Source organism: Fundulus heteroclitus, unplaced genomic scaffold, assembly GCF_011125445.2.
Source record: "Fundulus heteroclitus isolate FHET01 unplaced genomic scaffold, MU-UCD_Fhet_4.1 scaffold_283, whole genome shotgun sequence".
NCBI lineage: Eukaryota > Metazoa > Chordata > Actinopteri > Cyprinodontiformes > Fundulidae > Fundulus > Fundulus heteroclitus.
Window position 1 is genome coordinate 86,669 of NW_023396693.1, and position 19,578 is coordinate 106,246.

The following is a 19,578-nucleotide window of genomic DNA, read 5'->3' on the forward strand; positions in this document are numbered from 1 at the left end:
GCTTTACGAACATTAGGTCAGTCAATTTTAGATCAAAGCTCAGACCTGGAAAACTAAGCTCTTACGTTATGTGAGGTTAGTCAGAAGCTTTAGAATGTCACATGACAGAGCAAATAAAAAAAAAAAAAAACACCCCCTGGGCTCAGTGGGTCTACTACGTAGATAGAAACAAAGGCTTACTTTAGCACCACGGAGCTGGACGGTGACGCAGCAGCGGGTGCCTGCTCAGTGGCAGACTTGGGAGCAGAAGCCAGAGGTTGAGACGCGCCGCTCGGAGGTTTGGTCAACAGCACCTCCTCGTCTGAGGAGTTATCCTCCGATGCGCCGAGGATGAACTTCAGGCGCTGCCTCGCCTCTGATCTTGAACTGAGCATCGGTGGGATGCTTTTCCAGGGTTTCTGCCCTGAATTTACCTTTACGGAGGCCTGCAGAGGATCGGGCTCTGCCACCTTGTCCGAAACACCTGCAGACTCACGGCTGGCCAGAAGGCTGTTGCCGTCATTGCATTTGGATTTGGGAGCGCCTGCCCGACAGCGGGTCTGTGCAGTGGAAATGTCCTCCTTAACCGATCCCTCGCTTTTCCCAGGCATAGCTGCTGTTGTGGTTTTATTTCTCCATAGCAGCATTAATATCCAGATGAACGCCAAAGCTGCAGGCAGGAACATTTAAAGACATCCTCGTGAGGCTGCAAGGAGAACAAGATGGACATAAATCAAATGCAAGAGATAAGAGGAGCAGCAAAAGGTTTAGTCTGATTTGATGTCACACAGTGAGGAAAAAAATGGTATATGACTCTTTATACAGTGTTTGTAAAGCTTTAGTTTCATCTGTATGTCAGTCACCCTAAAATGAGAAAATGTAAACAATAAAAATCTATTACACTGCAAAAAGGGAACTAAAAGTAAGTAAAACTTTCCTGAAATGGGTTTAATAGTCCTTGATTTGAGCAGACGAGTTGAAATGATCTGCCAATGGAATAAGATTTTTGCACTTAAAATAGGAACAACTCATTACCATACCCTTATTGCGAGAGCTGCATATCTAATTATCTTATTTTAGGGGTCAACATATTCATTCCATTGGCAGATCATGTTATTTACCTGCTCAAATCAATGACAAATACACTCATTTCAAGAACATTTTACTTACTTTGAGTTCCCTTTTTGCAGTGTAGAAAACAGACCCATTATTTTTGTTTACAGTAAAATTAACTGTGATTATTGATAACACTGGCCAGAAAGAAGCAGAATCAGTCATAACAAAGTTATGGCAGTGCTGCATTCTTGTCCTCCATGTTGGTAAACTGAGAAATCTAATTTATTTGCTTCTGTTAACTATGCTAATCTTGAGGCGATAAGGGGTCAGAACTTCAGAGGATCCAGGGCTCACATCAGTCCAGTTCGTGTGCCGTAGGAGTGCCAACGAAAAGCTGCACTCCCGTCCCTGTTTATCAGCGAGGATATGTGTCCCTGAATGGCAGCAGGACCTGCCAGGAGACATTTCCCAACCAGGCAGGCTCCAGTAAACATGCTGTGCCCGAAAAAAACAGCTGACATCCGTGAGAGCTAAGTGTGGCTGCTGGATATGGGCTAAAGGTCAACATCTGAGAGGCAGAATGGAGGTCACACAAGCTGTAGTTATGGTGATTAGAATGTCTTGGGTTAAAGATATCCAAGATTACTTTAAGAATAACAACAACACAAATCTGTGCATTCCATGAATATAAGGAGCTGTTTGTGCTCTGAGAAGCTCTTTATAAAACACGTTCAGTATTTAGATTTTCACCTGACTAGAGTCTTATGATTAAACATAGAGCAGTTACTACCAGTATGTGGCACTGTTAGTTAAAGTTCTAGTTTGTGAATGTTTCTGTCTGATTAAAGAGAATAAATTAGTTTAGCTCCATGCTGACCTCCACTGACAGAAAGAGAAAAAGCCTCAGATCAGTGTGTCTTATCGTCTGCGGCTGATTTATGTTTATGTAGCCACAATCTGACCCTTTCTTTAATAAAACATAATCTTAAAAAAGCAGCACGAACTGTTTTCTTGTTTTGTTCTTTAAAAACGTGAAGCCAGGGGCTAATTTTAAAAGTTAAATGTAACTTAATAAATCGTTGGAACGTTTTAATTTGATTTTAATTCTGAAAAATAAAGCATTTCTGGTTTGACAGGGGACGATGAAAAATAACGGTCGGTTGAGCGAAAGCTGCTCGCCAACGGGTTTAATGGTTCCCAAGCCAGCCGCAGCTGTAAATGTTACCTACCAGCAGCCACCGCCGGTGTGTCCTCCTGTCCGGCCCGCCTGCCAGCTCCTCCTTCCCCCGGTGGGGACGGTAAACAAGTCCAAAAGCTCCTCCCAGAGACGGAAACAGAAACCCCCAAAGATCGTGTATACACAACAGGTGTTACTACCCATAGATATCATAAACATTCTGCCTCTGCTGCGGATGCGTCAGAGCGTGCGCCATGTTGAATGTGGCAAATCTGCAGTTAGTCTGAGTCACTTAAATAGTATCAGAGGGAGTTTAATCTCAGAACATACTTTATATTTTTAATATTTTAATTTTGGTAATATTACGAGTTTATTTTTGTATCCCTGACTTTATACTCGTAAAGAATAAATATAATTAGGACTGAAATAGTCCTGCAAACCGTGACTATCTGGAAATGTCCAGATTCTCATAATATGACATTTTCCTCATAATATTACCACTTTTGTCCTTTTTTTTTTTTTTACTTTATTGTCCTAGGACTTTTTTTTCTCAAATTAGCAACTTCTTATTTATACTCCCCCAAAACGTCTGTTTCTAATCTGTGACTACCAGAATTTAAAAGGTTCACACGTGACACAGTTTAATGAAATAATGAAGGCCACAATGTTTATATATATATATATATATATATATATATATATATATATATATATATATATATATATATATATATATATATATATATATATAGTTATATGCATACAGCTTGAAATTTATATACTATATCAGAATCAGATATACTTTAATAATCCCAGAGGGAAATTATTTCCCTCTGATATAGATCTCTCTCTCTCTCTCTCTCTCTCTCTCTCTCTCTCTCTCTCTCTCTCTCTCTATATATATATATATATATATATATATATATATATATATATATATATATATATATATATATATATATATATATATAAACAGAATATAATATGATATAATGTATGTATGTATGTATGTATGTATGAAGTGTTTAGTAAAGCAAGATTAACGTAAATTCAAGAGTTTCTTCTATTCAGACAGAAAAATGTTTCCAATAAGCAGACGTATTTGTTTCCAAAGCAAATTTGCCTATCATAATATGGCAATAAATTATACTGGATAAGTAGGCATTTGCTTTTTCTGTTTGTGGTTTTTGACATTAATTTAACACCAGAGTGTGCATACATCAACTCAGTATCCATCACATTAATTTACCTGTCAAAGCATTTGGCTGATGTTGATGGTCTGACCTGGCTGCCATCCTGTTTACATACACTACGCTACATTCATGCAGCCAAACTATAACATGTCAGCACCCATACTTAAGACTTAAAATCTGTTTCACCCACTTTAAAAACGTCGGCGCTCAAAATGTTCGCAACGTGAAACGTCTTTTCAAAATAAACGATCTTTGTTCTTTCTGCTCAGGTCTCGCGGCAACTGCGGGAACGCGCCAAAACAAGAAAACGCGAACGGTGTCATGGATCGCATTGACAGAGGAGTATAGCCCAGAGACTAGCCTTTTAAAAACGACTGCAGTTTATCAACAAATGTGACTGAAGACGTTTAAACGGAGGAATCTAGGAGCCAGCTGACTACTTTCATTGTTTGGTGCCGGAGACCCAACGACAGAAGATGGTTCTGCAGAACAGCGGACGGTACAGAGCAGACAGGGGCCAAAGTGGAGCCGACCAAGGAAACCAGTAAGTTCCCCTCTCATAAAGTTAATGCACTTCGCGCCGATGAAGCAGGTGAACCCAAAGGCTGCTGTCGTGTGTTTGAATCAGGGAGGATGGGTCCTCCATGTCGGCGCTCAAGCGGCTGGAGCGCAGCCAGTTCGCCGACGACATGGACGCCCGCTTCGGCTTTGACCGGATGAAGGAGCCCGGGGAGAAAACGGGCTGGCTGATCAACATGCACCCTGTGAGTCTCTGCCTCAAGCGGACCAGGTTTTAGCGCCACGTTAGATACTGAACGCGAACCACTCACGCGTTTTCCTTTCTTTCTTTCTTTCTTTCTTTTTAACAGACGGAGATCCTGGATGAAGACAAAAGGATGATCAGCGCCGTGGACTATTATTTCATCCAGGAGGACGGGAGCCGATTCAAGGTGAGTTCATTCAAAAGGAAAGCCTGCATTGCAAAGTATTCACACCCCTTGGATTATTTTTTATTTATTTTTTTTATAAGGTTACAGCCACAAGCCATGTGTTCTTATTGGGATTTACTGTGTCAAACCAACACAGAGTAGTGCGTTATCATCAAGTCGAACAAAAAGGATCTTTGAGTTTCTAAATAAATAAATCTGAAAAGTGTGGCATGCATTTATTTTCATAAACTGTAGCAGACACTCACCCGTGTCACCTGTGCAACCCTAAAATTCTCAGTATAGGTACAGCTCTCCTATGAAGGCCTCCGGTGTTTTTTTTATTTTTTTTTTTAGGGATTAGTGAACAAACAGCTTCATTAAGACTGACGATTACAGCAGACAAGTCAGGGTTAGGTTATAAAACAACATCCCAAGCTTTGGACGCCTCAGAAAGTTTAATTTGTCACTTAGATTTGGAAAGAGCACAACAGCTGCAAGCCTACCAAGCTGTGGCTGTCCATCTGAACTAAACAGAAAGACAGCCAGGAGGCCTGTGGGAACTATGGAGGAGCTGCAAAGATCTACTGCTCAGCTGGGGGGGAATCTGTTATGACAAGCATTAATTATGCACGCTAGAATGACCCAATCACAGCACACAGTTATGAGTGAGAATCTATTGCAGGCAGTGGCGGCTTGTTAATGGGGCGCCGTCCCTGTCAAAATGGAAGGAAGTACGTGTAGACACAATAGACGTAAATTACTAAATAAGAAGTAATCATTACAAATTCTAAAACGTGTTTCTCTTTTTAATTTTGCTGCATTTCCAGTCCGTTTTGGGTTCATTTGGTGTTGTTTGTGTGTGTGTGTGTGTGTGTGTCGTCATTTTTAACGGCATTGGACACCGGACCCATGAGTGTGTTGGTTCTCGACCTTTTGTCTACCATGTGACTTCATGCTGGTCTCTAATTGGTTACTTAAATGTTCTACTGTGCAGCCCTCTGCGCCCGTGGCCAATCAGTGCCTTTTGTGTCATTCTTCATCCAATCAGATGAATCCATGACGCCTGTCAGTCAAAGCCGCGCGCCCATGGCAGCTATGATGCGCTGCCACGAATTTCATCCAAACACATGACTTAGATTTAGACTTAGACAGCTTTATTTGTCATTTTGTATGCACAGAGTGCGTACAGAATGAAATTTCGCTTGCATACAGCTTGAAAAATCACAGTAAATTACAGGATCGTAATGACAGATGTGGAAGAGAGAAGTGGGGAAAATGTGGATTAACCATGCATTGTTTTTCTTTTTCACTTCACAACTCTGTGCTACTTTGCGTTGGTCTATCTCACAAAACGCCAATAAAATGCACTCAAGGTTGTCATTGTAAAATTACAAAAAATGTGAATATTCAGGTAAGGCTCTGTGAATATTGAAGATTTAAGGTCTTACGTATTTTGTTTTCTTTTTTTTTTTTCTGGCGTGCAGGTGGCTCTTCCCTTCAAGCCCTACTTTTACGTAGCCACTAAAAAGGTAGGTCTGTCGGTAATCTCTGTGCTCGTCTCGTTGTCCTGCTCAGAAACAACCCCCGAGTGTCTTTTATTTCCAGAACTGCGAGCGAGAGGTGATCTCGTATTTATCCAAGAAGTTCCAAGGAAAGGTGGCGAAACTTGAGATCCTCCCGAAGGAGGACCTGGACCTGGTGAGCGCCTCACATTCCTCTCCGCAGCGTTCAGGCGGCCAACGGTTGGGGGGGGGGGGGGTGTGGAGTTTAACGAAGCGTCTTTCTCTCCCCAGCCGAACCACCTGGTGGGACTGAAGAGGAGCTACATCAAGCTGTCCTTCACCACCGTGGACGACCTGGTCAAAGTGAAGCGGGAGATTTCTCCGGCCGTGCGCAAGAACAGGGAGAGGGAGCAGTCCAACGACGCCTACACGTCCATGTTGTCAAGGTAACGGTGACCTGGAGCCCTGAGTGGGGGTCAGGTGGATGCTCCGTTTTGCTCAACGCCGTCCTTCCTCTGTGTTTTTTTTTTTTTTAAAGTGCTCTGGCAGGTGGCAGCGTGACGTCAGCCGACGAGGACGGCATGCTGAAGAGCGTCTCCGACCAGCTGGACAACATAGTGGACATGAGGGAGTACGACGTGCCCTATCACGTCCGCGTGTCCATCGACCTCAAGATCCACGTGGTACCCATCTTGTTCCCTCCCGCTTGTGTTTATTCCTAGAAACCCTTCCTCAGACGCTCTTTCCTCTAACCGGTACCGCTTCTGCTCTGGCTTCAGGCTCACTGGTACAACGTGCGGTACAGAGGCAGCTCCTTCCCGCCGGAGATCGTGCGGAGAGACGATCTGGTGGAGCGTCCGGTGCGGAGACGTCCCTATTTACGATCGACGTACCGCACACGCTTCCCTTCACGGCTCACGCTGTGTGTGTTTGCGCTTTCAGGACCCCGTCGTCTTGGCTTTTGACATCGAAACCACAAAGCTGCCGCTGAAGTTCCCGGACGCGGAGACGGACCAGATCATGATGATCTCCTACATGATCGACGGACAGGTTGGCGGCGAGAGCTTCTGTTCGGCGCCGCCGTCGACCGTCGATCCGTTCTCACAGCTCTGATTTGTTTCCTTCAAAGGGCTTTCTGATCACGAACAGGGAGATCGTCTCTGAGAGCATCGAGGATTTCGAGTTCACCCCCAAACCAGAGTACGAGGGGCCTTTTACGGTTTTTAACGAGGATGACGAGGTTGGTGGATTTGACCTAAGGTTGACGCGACATGCATTTGAACTCAGTCCCGTACGTCCATGTCTGCAAAATAGCCCAATCTCTGTCAGATAACATGCGTGTTTCCTGCACAAGAGGGCTGCGTGATATTAGCAAGACACGCGACGGTGTCTGTGAAAACTTTCACATCTGCGATAAGTAAACGAGTTAAGAGAATTAACGTCTTTTTAGGTTCATTACAGACATCGACCCCAAATCACAGGGAGTCTATCCCGCTGCTGGGCGAAGGAAAATCTGAGCAAAAAAATTTTAATTTTTTAATTTTTTATACTTTTTTATTGAGCATCAGTGATACATTATATAATTTCAATTACAAGAGACGTGATACTCGGATTTATATTTTAATCCCCCATCCCAAGAACATTTGACACCAATCCAGCAAGAGTAGATAATTGAAGGTAATACAAAAATAGACAAGAGCAGTGTAAAAAAAAAAGAAAAAAAAAGTGTTTGTGTGTGTGTGTGTATATATATATATATATATATATATATATATATATATATATATATATATATATATATATATATATATATATATATATATATATATATATATGGGTAATGCAAGCCCAGAGAGCCTGAATGCTTCAATGCCTGGCCAATATTTATTGCTGTCCAATGTTAATAATATAAGCATTAATGCTGTGTACTGTGCAGCCCTCCTGTGCATTGCATCAGTTTTGTCTCTGGGTCTGGAGGTCCCAGCTGGAAAGTCACTCAACACCCCCCCCCCCCCCCCCCCCCCCCCACCACCACCAGCCTCCTCTATGTTGGAGCCTCCAACTTGCATTCAGCTCCTAATGCAGCGGGATTGAGCGTCCGCCATGTTTGATTCAAGGTTCAGGGTCACGTGTTGTGTTTTTCTCTGCTGCGATTAAATTAGGGTGGAGTTTAGCTATGAATTATGGGGACTTCTGGAAGCGGTGGGCTGCCCTGGGTACAAATGCATGCCACGCTTGTCGGATTACGTGGACTGGGTTGTTTTGCTTCCCTAGCAGCAGCTTGTTGTTGACAACTTGTTGTAAAATGACTCCGACTGCAGGCCGCTCTGCTCCAGAGGTGGTTTGATCACGTTCAAGAAACCAAGCCCAACATCTTCGTAACCTACAACGGAGACTTCTTTGACTGGTGATTCTCTCTTTTCTAAAGTCTTATCAGTTAGTTTGAAGAAAATATGCAAACCCATCCTAGAAATGTAAATTTTTTAACAGATTTTTTTCCTCTCATGTTGTTCCGATCGTCGGTAGGCCTTTCGTCGAGGCCCGTGCAGCAGTCCACGGGCTGAGCATGCACAAGGAAATAGGTTTCCAGAAAGACAACCAGGGAGAGTATAAGTCCAGCCAGGCCATCCACATGGACTGCCTCAGGTGGGGAAGACGCTCCGGACCCCGGTAAGATCATTTCATGTGTGGGATGCTTTCATCACGTTTCCGTTCTGCGGCACCAGGTGGGTGAAACGGGACAGCTACCTGCCTGTGGGGAGTCACAACCTGAAGGCGGCAGCCAAGGCTAAACTGGGCTACGACCCCGTGGAGCTGGACCCAGAGGAGATGTGCCGTATGGCAACTGAGGAACCACAGGTGCTGCAGGGCAAATAAACCTTTACTAGAATCGATTCACAAAAGGCAAGTCTGGCGTTTTCTGACTGTTTTTTTGTCTCTTCACATCAGACCTTAGCAACGTACTCTGTGTCGGACGCCGTGGCCACGTATTACCTCTACATGAAGTACGTTCACCCCTTCATCTTCGCCCTGTGCACCATCATCCCCATGGAGCCCGACGAGGTTGGTCTCCTGGCGCCGGCTGTGGAAGTGGACCCGGATCACGGCAGCTGTAAGGTTCTGATGGACGTTGGTTTGTGACGGTGCCCCGTTCTCCGTGTGAGCAGGTGCTGCGTAAAGGTTCGGGCACGCTGTGCGAAGCCTTGCTCATGGTGCAGGCCTTCCACGCCAACATCGTGTTCCCCAACAAGCAGGAGCAGGTCTTCAACAAGCTGACGGACAACGGCCACGTCCTGGACTCTGAGACTTACGTGGGCGGACACGTGGAGGCGCTGGAGTCCGGAGTTTTCCGCAGCGACATCCCCTGTCGTTTTAAAATGGTACGAGAAACCCTTATTTTATTTTTTTCCTGTCCCACTCTGCACCAGTTCTTCGTCTTTAGATGTGACGTTCTCCACAATCACTATCAAGCTATTTCCTTCTGGATAATTTTCACCTAAACTAGTGCACTCTCACAAACTCCCACAGGTGCTGGGTCCCAGGTATTAAATGTTCACCTATATACAGAAAGGCTATAATTTATTTATTTACTTTCTTTTACTTTCTTTTTTAGGTATCACATTACACATGTCAGCTTAAATAATAATACATATAATTTAGCAATGGTATCAAGGTGTTACACGATTGTATCTGTTGCTTTATGTCTGTTGGTTGTGCTGTTCTTTTTGTGTCTCTTTCCAAGTGATGGAGCAGACAGAGGACGTTTTATCATTCTCTTCCTTTTATCTCTTCTTTCTTTCACCTCTTCTTTCTCTTTTTTTTTCTCTTCTTGTTTTTCTTTTACTCTCCTACTTTCCCATTGTAGTGTCCATATAATTTGAAATTCTCCCTGCAGGAATCACAATAAAGCTATTGACACGCACAAATCAAGCGGAGCATTATGGCGAAAGCTGTCTGCTCCACTTGTGAAAGTAAAATCTGTCGAGCTCTATTTGGCATTAAGATATCAATTTTTATTGCCACATTGCTAGACAGGACACTGGGGAAAAAAAAAAAAAAAAAAAAAAAAGATGTGACGTTCTGGTGCGATGTGTCCACAGAACCCCGCCGCGTTCGACTTCCTGCTTCAGCGAGTCGAGAGGACGATGCGCCACGCCGTGGAGGAGGAAGAGAATATTCCCCTGGAGCAGGTCACCAACTTTAATGAGGTACAGGAGTTTTTTTTTTTTTCCTCCTCTTTCTTAATTTTTGTTTTAATTGTCTCACTCGTCTTGACCTTTATAAACTATGTCGCCTTGTTAGGTGTGCGATGAAATCAAAAGGAAGCTGACTTCCTTGAAGGACGTTCCAAACAGGATCGAATGCCCCCTCATCTACCATCTGGACGTCGGGGCGATGTACCCCAACATCATTCTCACAAACCGGCTGCAGGTAGACATTTAAAACGTTTAAACAGACTTTGCCGTAGAAACAGACGAGGTTTAGTGTCTTTATCCTGTTTCTGTTCTAGCCATCAGCTATGGTTGATGAGGCCACCTGCGCCGCCTGTGATTTTAACAAACCCGGCGCCACCTGCCAGAGGAGGATGGCCTGGCAGTGGAGAGGAGAAATCAGTGAGTCAGACACATTTTATCAGGTTGCGATAAACTTCTTTGATGTGATAGTCTCATGAGGTGGTGCATAACAAGGCTTTCAAAATGATGTTGAACTAACTGTGTAAAATGTAGCATGCACTGGTGTTCAGCTCCCCTTAGTATAAACACCTTGTTACAAGTTATCGATTAATGAGTTAATCTAAAGTTGATTGATCTTAATGATCGACTGATGATTCATTGATAAGCAGCCTTTTTCTTAAAAACCCTAGTTTGCTCTTGTATCAAGAGGGTCTTTCCATAACATGAAGGGCTATTTTTTATTTTTTTTTTAATATGCTAAATTTTAAAAGGGGCACATCATTACCATATTTTTTTGACTATAAGTCGCATCAGTCAAAAAATGCGTCGTAAGGAGGAAAGAAATACATGTAAGTCGCACCGGAGTGTATTTAACATTTATTCAGAAATTTATTTCACACAATCCAAGACTAAAAGCTGACATTTGATCCGGTAAGGCAATTTATTAAATTGCACAGCTGCATCCACAATCGGCTGAACCATATGAAACATACCTGGGAGGTTTAATGGGGTAAATTAGCACAAGCCACCAACCTGGAATGTTCTTGTCAGCGTATTTCAGCGTAACGGCCCGTGATGCTGAAAGTTGTCCAAATTACCCAGAAATTAGACCGTGAGCATAGCGGTGCTACGTGCTAAGCTAGCAGAATGATACCAATGTTTGAGAGTGACATAAAGGTCATGCAGCATCGGAGAAGTTGTAACCTGCCCTGACAACAGACCTGTAAGCTAGCGCTAGCTGTTATTAGCAACACCATGCTGCGTGAATGGATACTGAAACAGCAACACAACATACAAACATGTTTTCTGTCTTTGTTGTCTATAAGTTAATGTTTGAATACATTTTTTTTTAAGTGCCACAAAAGCGGCATATAGTTTTCACAGGCCTAGAGCGCCCTCTTGTGGCTCTAGGTGGTAATAATTACTACCTGGTTCATGTTGGTCAGTATGATTTACCATTTAAAATCGATATATGTCACACCTGACTATAAGTCGCAGGATCGGCCAAACTATGAAAAAAAAGTGCCACTTATAGTTTGAAAAATAGGGTATATTTTAACAGCTTATTGTGCCACCTGTATTAAATACTGACTGAATAAATACAAATTGTGGTGTTCTGACAAGTTATTGAACTTGAACATATTTCTAAAATATAACAAAACAGAATAGAAACACTGAATAGAAACAAGTTAAAGACAATAACATCTACAAAAAACTAAGAATCCCCATAAAAGTCCTCACCATCAACGGTGCTTTTGGCAACATGTCTTTATTATATAAATCTTATATTTGTTGTGTAATGCCTTCCGCTTTTCTGTCATCTTATCCTCGCCTTCTGAGCACATCTGAGTTCTCTTTCATAGCATTCGTTTCGTGTCTCACTATGGGGAACGCCTCCTGCGTGACCTCATCAGAAGCTCAAATGACATTACGCCAGCCCCGATTGGCTGGCAAAAGTGACAGTCTATGTCAGGAGGGGATGGGACCCTCCTCCTATATAATAGGCCGACATAGCTTCACTCGTCATTCAAAAACCTCTTCTCGCTTCTCACAGAGGCAACAACTGTCCACCTGGGCGCAGAGCTTAACGGTCCACAGAATTGGGTGCGCAACTCAAGTCACCGGGCGCTCCGCTCCTGGACGTACGGTTGTCGGAGAGAAAGAGTAGCAATACTCTTCTATCTGCTTAGTAGAAATACTAAAAAGAGAAAACTCCGGGGAGTAGCAATACTCCTTTAACACGAAGTATCACTACTTCAGACACGAGGTTTCGCTAGCATCGCGGCTACCTGGTAGCAATACCTGATAGCCAAACCAACTAGCAACCTCGCGGGTAGTAATACCTGAGGTGTACAGAGTAGCAATACTTTGTACATCCCGCTAGCTTCTGTCCCCCAGTAGCTGCACAAGCTCCTAGGGATACACACCACGCTAGCCACCCATAGCCCCAATAGCTAACCATGGCTACGGCTATAAACCCCAACGACGGGGGTAACGGCACGAGACTTTGTCCCTGCGGCAAAAAGATCTCAAGCTGGGACACTCACCCTGTGTGTGCGGCGTGCCTGGGTTTACACCATGCCCAGGTTGCGTTGACGTCCACGGATGAGTGCATCCACTGCGCAGCCTTTCCCCGCAAGCTGCTTCGCCGCCGGCTGGCCCGCCAGGCCAACCTGTCAGGGGGCGACCCGCTGATGAACGAAGCAGCCGCGGCGCAGGAAGGTGCGGACATGCCTGAGGTGTTGGCTGCCACACCTGGCCCGAGCTGGGCGGACGCAAGCCCCCAGCTCCTAGCCCCCATTTCCCCGCTGCATGCGGTGGACGAGGATGACATGGGCGCTGCCGCTTCCTACATGCCGGGAGGAGATGTGGACTATGGGGACGACGAGTCGGCAGGCTCGGAGCTCCTGATGTCCGATGATGACGAGGAAGACTCCATCTTCCTCAGCAGTGCGAGCGGGGCTGCAAAGCCCCCCGCTGCCGACGGAGGTGAACAACCTCCGCCGTCATCTCCTCTAGATATGGACATGCAGGACATGTGCAAACGTGCGGCTGTCAGGCTCAACATCGCGTGGCCAGCTGTCCAAGCGGAGGTTGTGAAATCTCGCTTTGACGGAAAGAAGCTGCCAAAAGCGAAAAAGACGGGGAAACAAGTCCTGCCCATCTTCCCGGAGCTACTGGATGAGTTGGCGATCACGTGGAAGAATAGGCCGTACAGCGAGAAGCATCCCATCGCGGGAAGCTCCCTGTTGGACTGTGACGGGATGGAATCCCATGGCGTGCGCCAGATGCCGCCGATAGAGCCGGTGGTTGCGACCCACCTTCACCCGAAGACGTCCTCCTCGGCTCCGTCACTGCCCGCAAAGGCAGACCGCTTCCAGTCTAGCCTTACTGACAAGTGCTACAAGGCGGCGGCTCTGTCGACGAGAGCCCTCAACGCCTCCTCGATGCTGATGGCCTACCAGGCCGAGCTGGAGGAGGACATGACCAACAGACCAGACTCCGCTCTGTGGGAGGAAATCTGTGTCATAACGGACCACGTCCTCCGTCTCCACAAAGTTGCCATACAGGCTACGGGGAGAGCCATGGGTCTCATGGTTCTCCAGGAGAGGGCGCGCTGGCTCGGGCTCACCAACCTGGCAACCAAGGAGAAAGAGGAGCTCCTTGACACACCCGTCGTCCCCCAGGGTCTCTTCGGTGCTGCTGTCACCAGCATGCAGAAGAGATGTGAGGAGAAGAAACGGGATGATGAGGCGCTGAAGCTCTGCCTGCCGAGGAAACCTCTGCCGGCGGCTCCAGCAGCGCCGCGCCAGTCCTACGCGCAGGCTGCATCTCGCCCCATCCCTGCTTTCAGGATCCCCAAGGTGCCTAAAGCGCAGGCAGCGACTCAGGCCCCCAGAGGTCCCAAGAGTCCATGGGCTAGGAAGCAATCGCCTCAGCCCAGCCCTCTGACAGCACCTCCGCCGCCTCCACCTGCCGCCGCGTTGGGAAGGCGGAAGAAGCGGACGGCCTGACAGCCTCTCCTCAGGGGAAAAGCGAGCCCGTTCTGCCCCGTTCCTGGGCTGCTCGTTCCCCACCCAGCTCCGTTCCGGAGCCAGTTCAACGGGACTCGTTCCACACAGAATGCATGGCCGGGATGGGCATTCATGTTCCGGTGCCCACCCCAGGAAAAAGACAATGTTTGCAGTGTTGTTGCGCAAATGTGTTTCCCTCGCATTCTGTAACAAATATGTCCCGACGAGCGCATCCGGCCTGCGTGCCAAGGGCGCCGTCAAATGTGTTCGTGACAATAAAGAGAAAAGATATGTTGAAAAACAAATCAATCCTTTCTGTCATAACGCAGCCTGCGGGGAACAGCGTCCCCGCAGCTGTGACAACACAGTCCACCCGCGCGCACCCGCGCGCGCTGGTGCCGTCCGCCCGCGCGCACCCGTGCGCGCTGGTGCCGTCCGGGCGCGTATGTTGCGTGCCACAACCCGGACAAGGCGCCCACAAGGCGGCGGGGACGGAGTTGCCGGCCAGCCCCCTCTCGCTGCACGGCGAGAGCTGGGCTGCCTGCACGCAGTCAAAGTGGGTGCTAAGAACGATAGAGAAGGGCTACAGGCTACAATTCAATGTCGCTCCGCCCCTTTTCAAGGGAATAATATACTCCCATGCTCAAGGCGAGTCCGCCAATATTCTTCTGGAGGAAATTTCCTCTTTGAAGAAGAAAGGAGCTATAAGGGTAGTTCCGCCCGGGGAATCCCACAGCGGCTTCTACTCAAGGTATTTCCTAGTCCCCAAAAAGGGCGGGAGGGGGCGGAGACCCATTCTGGATCTCCGTGCCCTAAACCGCTGTTTAAGGAAATACAAATTCAGGATGTTGACACACACGTCTCTGCTGCGGTTCGTGCGAGCAGACGACTGGTTCACATCAATAGACCTGAAGGACGCGTATTTTCACGTCCCCATATACCCCCCTCACAGGAAATATCTGAGATTTGCCTTCGAGGGGATATCGTACGAGTATGTGGTCCTGCCTTTTGGTCTGTCCCTGAGCCCAAGGGTGTTTGTAAAATGCACCGAGGCGGCAGTGTCTCCACTGAGAGAGCGGGGCATCCGAGTGGCGACATACATAGACGACTGGCTAGTGGCAGCCCCCACATGCCAGGAGGCGGCTCATCATACAGGTGTTCTTACACAACACCTCATGAGTCTGGGGTTTCAGATAAATGTGGAAAAGAGCACACCGATTCCCACTCAGCGAATTACTTATATTGGGCTCACTCTGGACTCTCTCCAGGCCAAGGCATCATTGTCCATGGAAAGAGTGGAGGCAATGCGTGCCAGTCTAGCGCTGTTTGGCAGGGGCAACATAGTTTCCCTCAAACAATGCCAAAGACTTTTAGGCCTGATGGCCTCCTCTATAGTGGCTATTCCTCTCGGACGGCTGTATATGAGAGGCATTCAGCGATGGGTAACCTCTCTGGGTCTGAACCCCCACCGACATGGCCATCGCAGGGTGAGGGTCTCAACAGAATGCTCACTTGCACTGCGGCAGTGGAGGAGCCCAGGTTTCCTGACACAGGGTGTCGCTATGGGAACCATTCAGGCAAGGAAAGTGATCACCACCGACGCCTCCCTGATGGGCTGGGGTGCCACTCACGAGGGGAGAGCGGTGAATGGGAGATGGCATTCTCACATGCGTTCTGCCCACATAAACTGCCTGGAGCTGCTGGCTGTTCACCTGGCTCTGAAACATTTCCTCCCTTGGCTAAGGGGTCACCATGTCTTGGTGAGGACGGACAACTCCACGGTAGTGGCTTACATCAACAGACAGGGGGGGCTACGGTCCCCCCAGTTGCACATGCTGGCACACAGACTGATAGTCTGGAGCAGCAAGCACCTACGGTCACTGAGGGCAACTCATGTACCGGGTGTTCTGAATTACGGGGCAGATCTGCTGTCCAGGGGAAACCCACTGTATGCAGACTGGATGCTTCACCCCCAAGTGGTGAGTCAGATATGGTCACGGTTCGGTCAGGCGACCGTGGACATATATGCAACAGTGGAGAACGCTCAGTGCCCTCTGTTCTTCTCCCTGCACGACCAGAGGGCTCCACTGGGCGTGGATGCACTGGCACACAGGTGGCCGAAGACCCTCCTCTATGCGTTTCCCCCTGTAGCTCTCATTCCCCCGACTCTGGCCAGAGTGAGGGAAGGGGGTCTGACTATGATCCTGATAGCCCCACGTTGGCAAGGAAAGCACTGGCTGGCAGAGATTTTTCAACTTCTCTCCAGCCCACCTTGGCCGTTACCACTACGCAGAGATTTACTGTCTCAGGCACGGGGGGAAATATTCCACCCCCACCCAGAGAGGCTAGCTCTGTGGGCCTGGCCCGTGAGTGGTTCAACCTGAACACGGTGGAGCTCCCTAATAGCGTTATTAACACTATTCAGTGTGCCAGAGCCCCCTCAACTCGGTCACTGTATGATAACAAGTGGCGCGTGTTTGAGAATTGGTGCGCAGGGTCACAGGCTGTACCTTTTCAGTGCTCTGTGACAGTGGTTCTGTCTTTCCTACAGGACCTTATTGAAAAGCGTAAAGCTTTCTCAACCATCAAGGTGTACCTGGCGGCTATTTCTGCTTGCCATATTGGCTTTGAAGGACAGACAGTGGGTCAACATCCTTTGGTGTGCCGATTCATGAAAGGAGCACGTCGTATGTTGCCTACATCTAGACCATTGGCGCCATCCTGGGAGCTTCCCACGGTACTGGATGCTCTCTCTTGTTCCCCGTTTGAACCCCTGGAACAAGCAGAGTTGAAACCGTTGTCCCTGAAGACTGCCTTATTGCTCGCTTTGGCCTCAGCTAAGCGCATAGGTGAGATTCATGCACTCTCTACACATCGAGCATGCATCAAGTTTTCTAAAGGGAATGCTAGGGTCAGTCTGCGGCCTAACCCGGCCTTTATTCCAAAGGTGGTTGGCTCGTGCTCCCCCATAATACTGGATGCTTTTTACCCTCCGCCTTTCTCCTCTGAGGAGCAAAGGCGTCTACACACTCTCTGTCCAGTTCGCGCATTGCTGATCTATCTGGACAGAACGAGTGGTTTTAGACAGGGTGACCAGCTGTTTGAGTCGTGGGCGAAACCACACATGGGAAAGCCGGTGTCTAAGCAGCGCCTTTCCCACTGGATAGTGGGGGCTATTGCACTTGCATACACAAGCAAGGGCCTCCAGCCTCCTGCTGGTCTCCGGGCACATTCCACTAGAGGTCTAGCAACCTCCTGGGCTCTTTTTAGGGGAGTCTCTATTCAAGAGGTGTGTTCAGCTGCATGCTGGGCGTCACCCCACACATTTGCTAGATTCTATAGTTTGGATGTCACGGCTCCGACTATGGCACATTCGGTCCTCAGTACTGGTTCTTCTCTGAGTGCAGCTTCTCCAGAGTGAAGCATCAGTGGGGACAGTTGTCATCTTGACAGGCATGTCTGGCAATCCGGGAGTCAGTATTTTCCCCATAGTGAGACACGAAACGAATGCTATGAAAGAGAACTTAAGGTTATGGATATAACCCCGGTTCTCTGATTAGCATGAGTGAGTGTCTCACCAGACCACCCTCCTCGCTATGAAGCGAGGAAGAGGTGAGCTTGTTTTGAATGACGAGTGAAGCTATGTCGGCCTATTATATAGGAGGAGGGTCCCATCCCCTCCTGACATAGACTGTCACTTTTGCCAGCCAATCGGGGCTGGCGTAATGTCATTTGAGCTTCTGATGAGGTCACGCAGGAGGCGTTCCCCATAGTGAGACACTCACTCATGCTAATCAGAGAACCGGGGTTATATCCATAACCTTAAGTTTTGGTTGAGAAACTGACTCTGCTCCGCCATGCAGCACGGCTGAATGGGAGACATTTGGCTGACATCTTAAGGAATTTGTTGAGCGTTTATATTTAAAACAAGAACCGCATAAAGATCGTTGAAGGGGGCGGAGCTTGGCGCCCCATCGCCAAGCTCCGCCCCCTTCAAAGAGTTCAGAGAGCACGCGTTCTTTTTTTCTTTTTTAAAAACTTGCAGTTTTGGTAAAAAAAAGTTGGTTGAATAAAGTGTTGAGTTTGAATTTAGTGTTTGTGTGTTATGTATCTAAAATTAGGTTGCTACGCACCAGCATAAAATGGCCAGGGCTGCACTTAAAATATATGTTTTGAATTTGTTGATAATTATCAATATTGTTCAATACGATTTCCATTTTATCGATATGCTTTTTATCTATATCGTCCAGCCCTACTTAGAAGTCCCTTAATTTGACGCTTTGAAAGCTGTGAGAAGCCTTGATTATTAAAACGGTTAATTTCTTCACGTGTCCTCAGTGCCCGCAAGCCGCAGCGAGTTCCACCGCATCCAGCAGCAGCTCGAGTCGGAGAAGTTCCCGCCTCTGTTCCCCAACGGTCCTCCTCGGGCCTTCCACAACCTCAACAGGGAGGAGCAGGCCAAGCACGAGAAGAAACGGCTGGCAGGTAGGGTCTGCTCGTGGCTCCCTCGACGTAAACGTTGGTTTTTAAGTTGTACGAATGACGCGGCGGCATGCGTCTGCTTTGGCGTCAGATTATTGTAAGAAGGCGTACAAGAAGACCCACGTGACGCGGCTGGAGGAGCGAGTTACCACCATCTGCCAGCGGGAAAACTCCTTCTACGTCGACACGGTCCGAGCTTTCAGGGATCGGCGTTATGAATTCAAAGGACTTCACAAAGTATGTTCTGTGTTCTTTTAAAGAAATAAAACCAACGTTGTTAATCGGTGTTATTCACTACAACTTTCCCATCTTCTTTTTTTTTTCCCACTGAAGGTGTGGAAGAAGAAGCTGTCAGCAGCTCAGGAAAACGGAGACGCGGCTGAGGTGAAGCGTTGTAAAAACATGGAGATCCTGTACGAGTCTCTTCAGCTGGCACATAAATGCATCCTTAACTCTTTCTACGGCTACGTCATGAGAAAAGGGTGGGCAAGCTGTAAAATAGCCTCACCTTCATCTTATGAGCTCTTTATGTTACAGCTGTTGCCATGTCTGACGTTGTCTGTGTGTCTCAGAGCGCGCTGGTACTCCATGGAGATGGCTGGCATCGTGTGCTTCACTGGAGCCAACATCATAACCCAGGCCAGAGAGCTCATCGAGCAAATAGGGTGAGCCGTTTGGACCAAAAGTGACTCAAGAGGCTGTATGTGGACAGGGTTCCCACGGGTCCTTGAAATCCTTGAAAGTTTGTGAATCTGAAAAAATAAATTCAAGGCCCTTGAAAGTTCTTGAAAACAGCCAAAAAAAACACCTTGTCCTTGAAAGTCCTTGACTTTTTTTGTGGGGTTGAAAGTTCACATTCACAACAACATTGACAATTGATGACGACTCATGTGTCATTATTTTACTACCACACGATCTTTTAAAATTATGTTGATTCCGCAGACTTTTAATTTGCAAAAGAACGTTTGCTCTTCTTCGTTAGTTGGTAGGCTACGGTTTAGGCCTACGTGCGTCCAATAGGTTACATTCACGCAGTGTTGCCAACTCAGCGACGTTGTCGCTATATTTAGCG

At 47.2% G+C, this 19,578-nt stretch overlaps 2 protein-coding genes across 4 annotated transcripts in view; one reads left to right on the forward strand and one right to left on the reverse strand.

Annotated features, from left to right (window-relative positions):
- The window catches only part of acacb (acetyl-CoA carboxylase beta), a 48,129-nt gene extending 45,769 nt beyond the window's left edge, over positions 1-2,360 (reverse strand). For all 3 annotated transcript variants that reach the window (XM_012863431.3, XM_012863429.3, XM_021317012.2), the window contains exons 1-2: positions 2,265-2,360; positions 181-685 (exon numbers count right to left, since the gene is read on the reverse strand). In XM_012863431.3, the coding sequence (XP_012718885.2) occupies positions 181-665 (485 nt within the window). In that variant the 5' untranslated portion in view covers positions 666-685; positions 2,265-2,360. The remainder of the gene's footprint in view (positions 1-180; positions 686-2,264) is intronic.
- A 1,333-nt stretch (positions 2,361-3,693) lies between these two features.
- The window catches only part of pole (polymerase (DNA directed), epsilon), a 34,584-nt gene continuing 18,699 nt past the window's right edge, over positions 3,694-19,578 (forward strand). The window contains exons 1-22 of the mRNA XM_012863538.3: positions 3,694-3,949; positions 4,034-4,169; positions 4,275-4,355; positions 5,819-5,863; positions 5,940-6,032; positions 6,128-6,282; positions 6,375-6,519; positions 6,616-6,696; positions 6,779-6,886; positions 6,966-7,076; positions 8,158-8,243; positions 8,363-8,482; positions 8,563-8,695; positions 8,786-8,899; positions 9,004-9,216; positions 9,937-10,044; positions 10,139-10,267; positions 10,347-10,449; positions 18,363-18,509; positions 18,598-18,743; positions 18,840-18,988; positions 19,079-19,171. Of these exons, the coding sequence (XP_012718992.2) occupies positions 3,882-3,949; positions 4,034-4,169; positions 4,275-4,355; positions 5,819-5,863; positions 5,940-6,032; positions 6,128-6,282; positions 6,375-6,519; positions 6,616-6,696; positions 6,779-6,886; positions 6,966-7,076; positions 8,158-8,243; positions 8,363-8,482; positions 8,563-8,695; positions 8,786-8,899; positions 9,004-9,216; positions 9,937-10,044; positions 10,139-10,267; positions 10,347-10,449; positions 18,363-18,509; positions 18,598-18,743; positions 18,840-18,988; positions 19,079-19,171 (2,564 nt within the window). The 5' untranslated portion in view covers positions 3,694-3,881. The remainder of the gene's footprint in view (positions 3,950-4,033; positions 4,170-4,274; positions 4,356-5,818; positions 5,864-5,939; positions 6,033-6,127; positions 6,283-6,374; positions 6,520-6,615; positions 6,697-6,778; positions 6,887-6,965; positions 7,077-8,157; positions 8,244-8,362; positions 8,483-8,562; positions 8,696-8,785; positions 8,900-9,003; positions 9,217-9,936; positions 10,045-10,138; positions 10,268-10,346; positions 10,450-18,362; positions 18,510-18,597; positions 18,744-18,839; positions 18,989-19,078; positions 19,172-19,578) is intronic.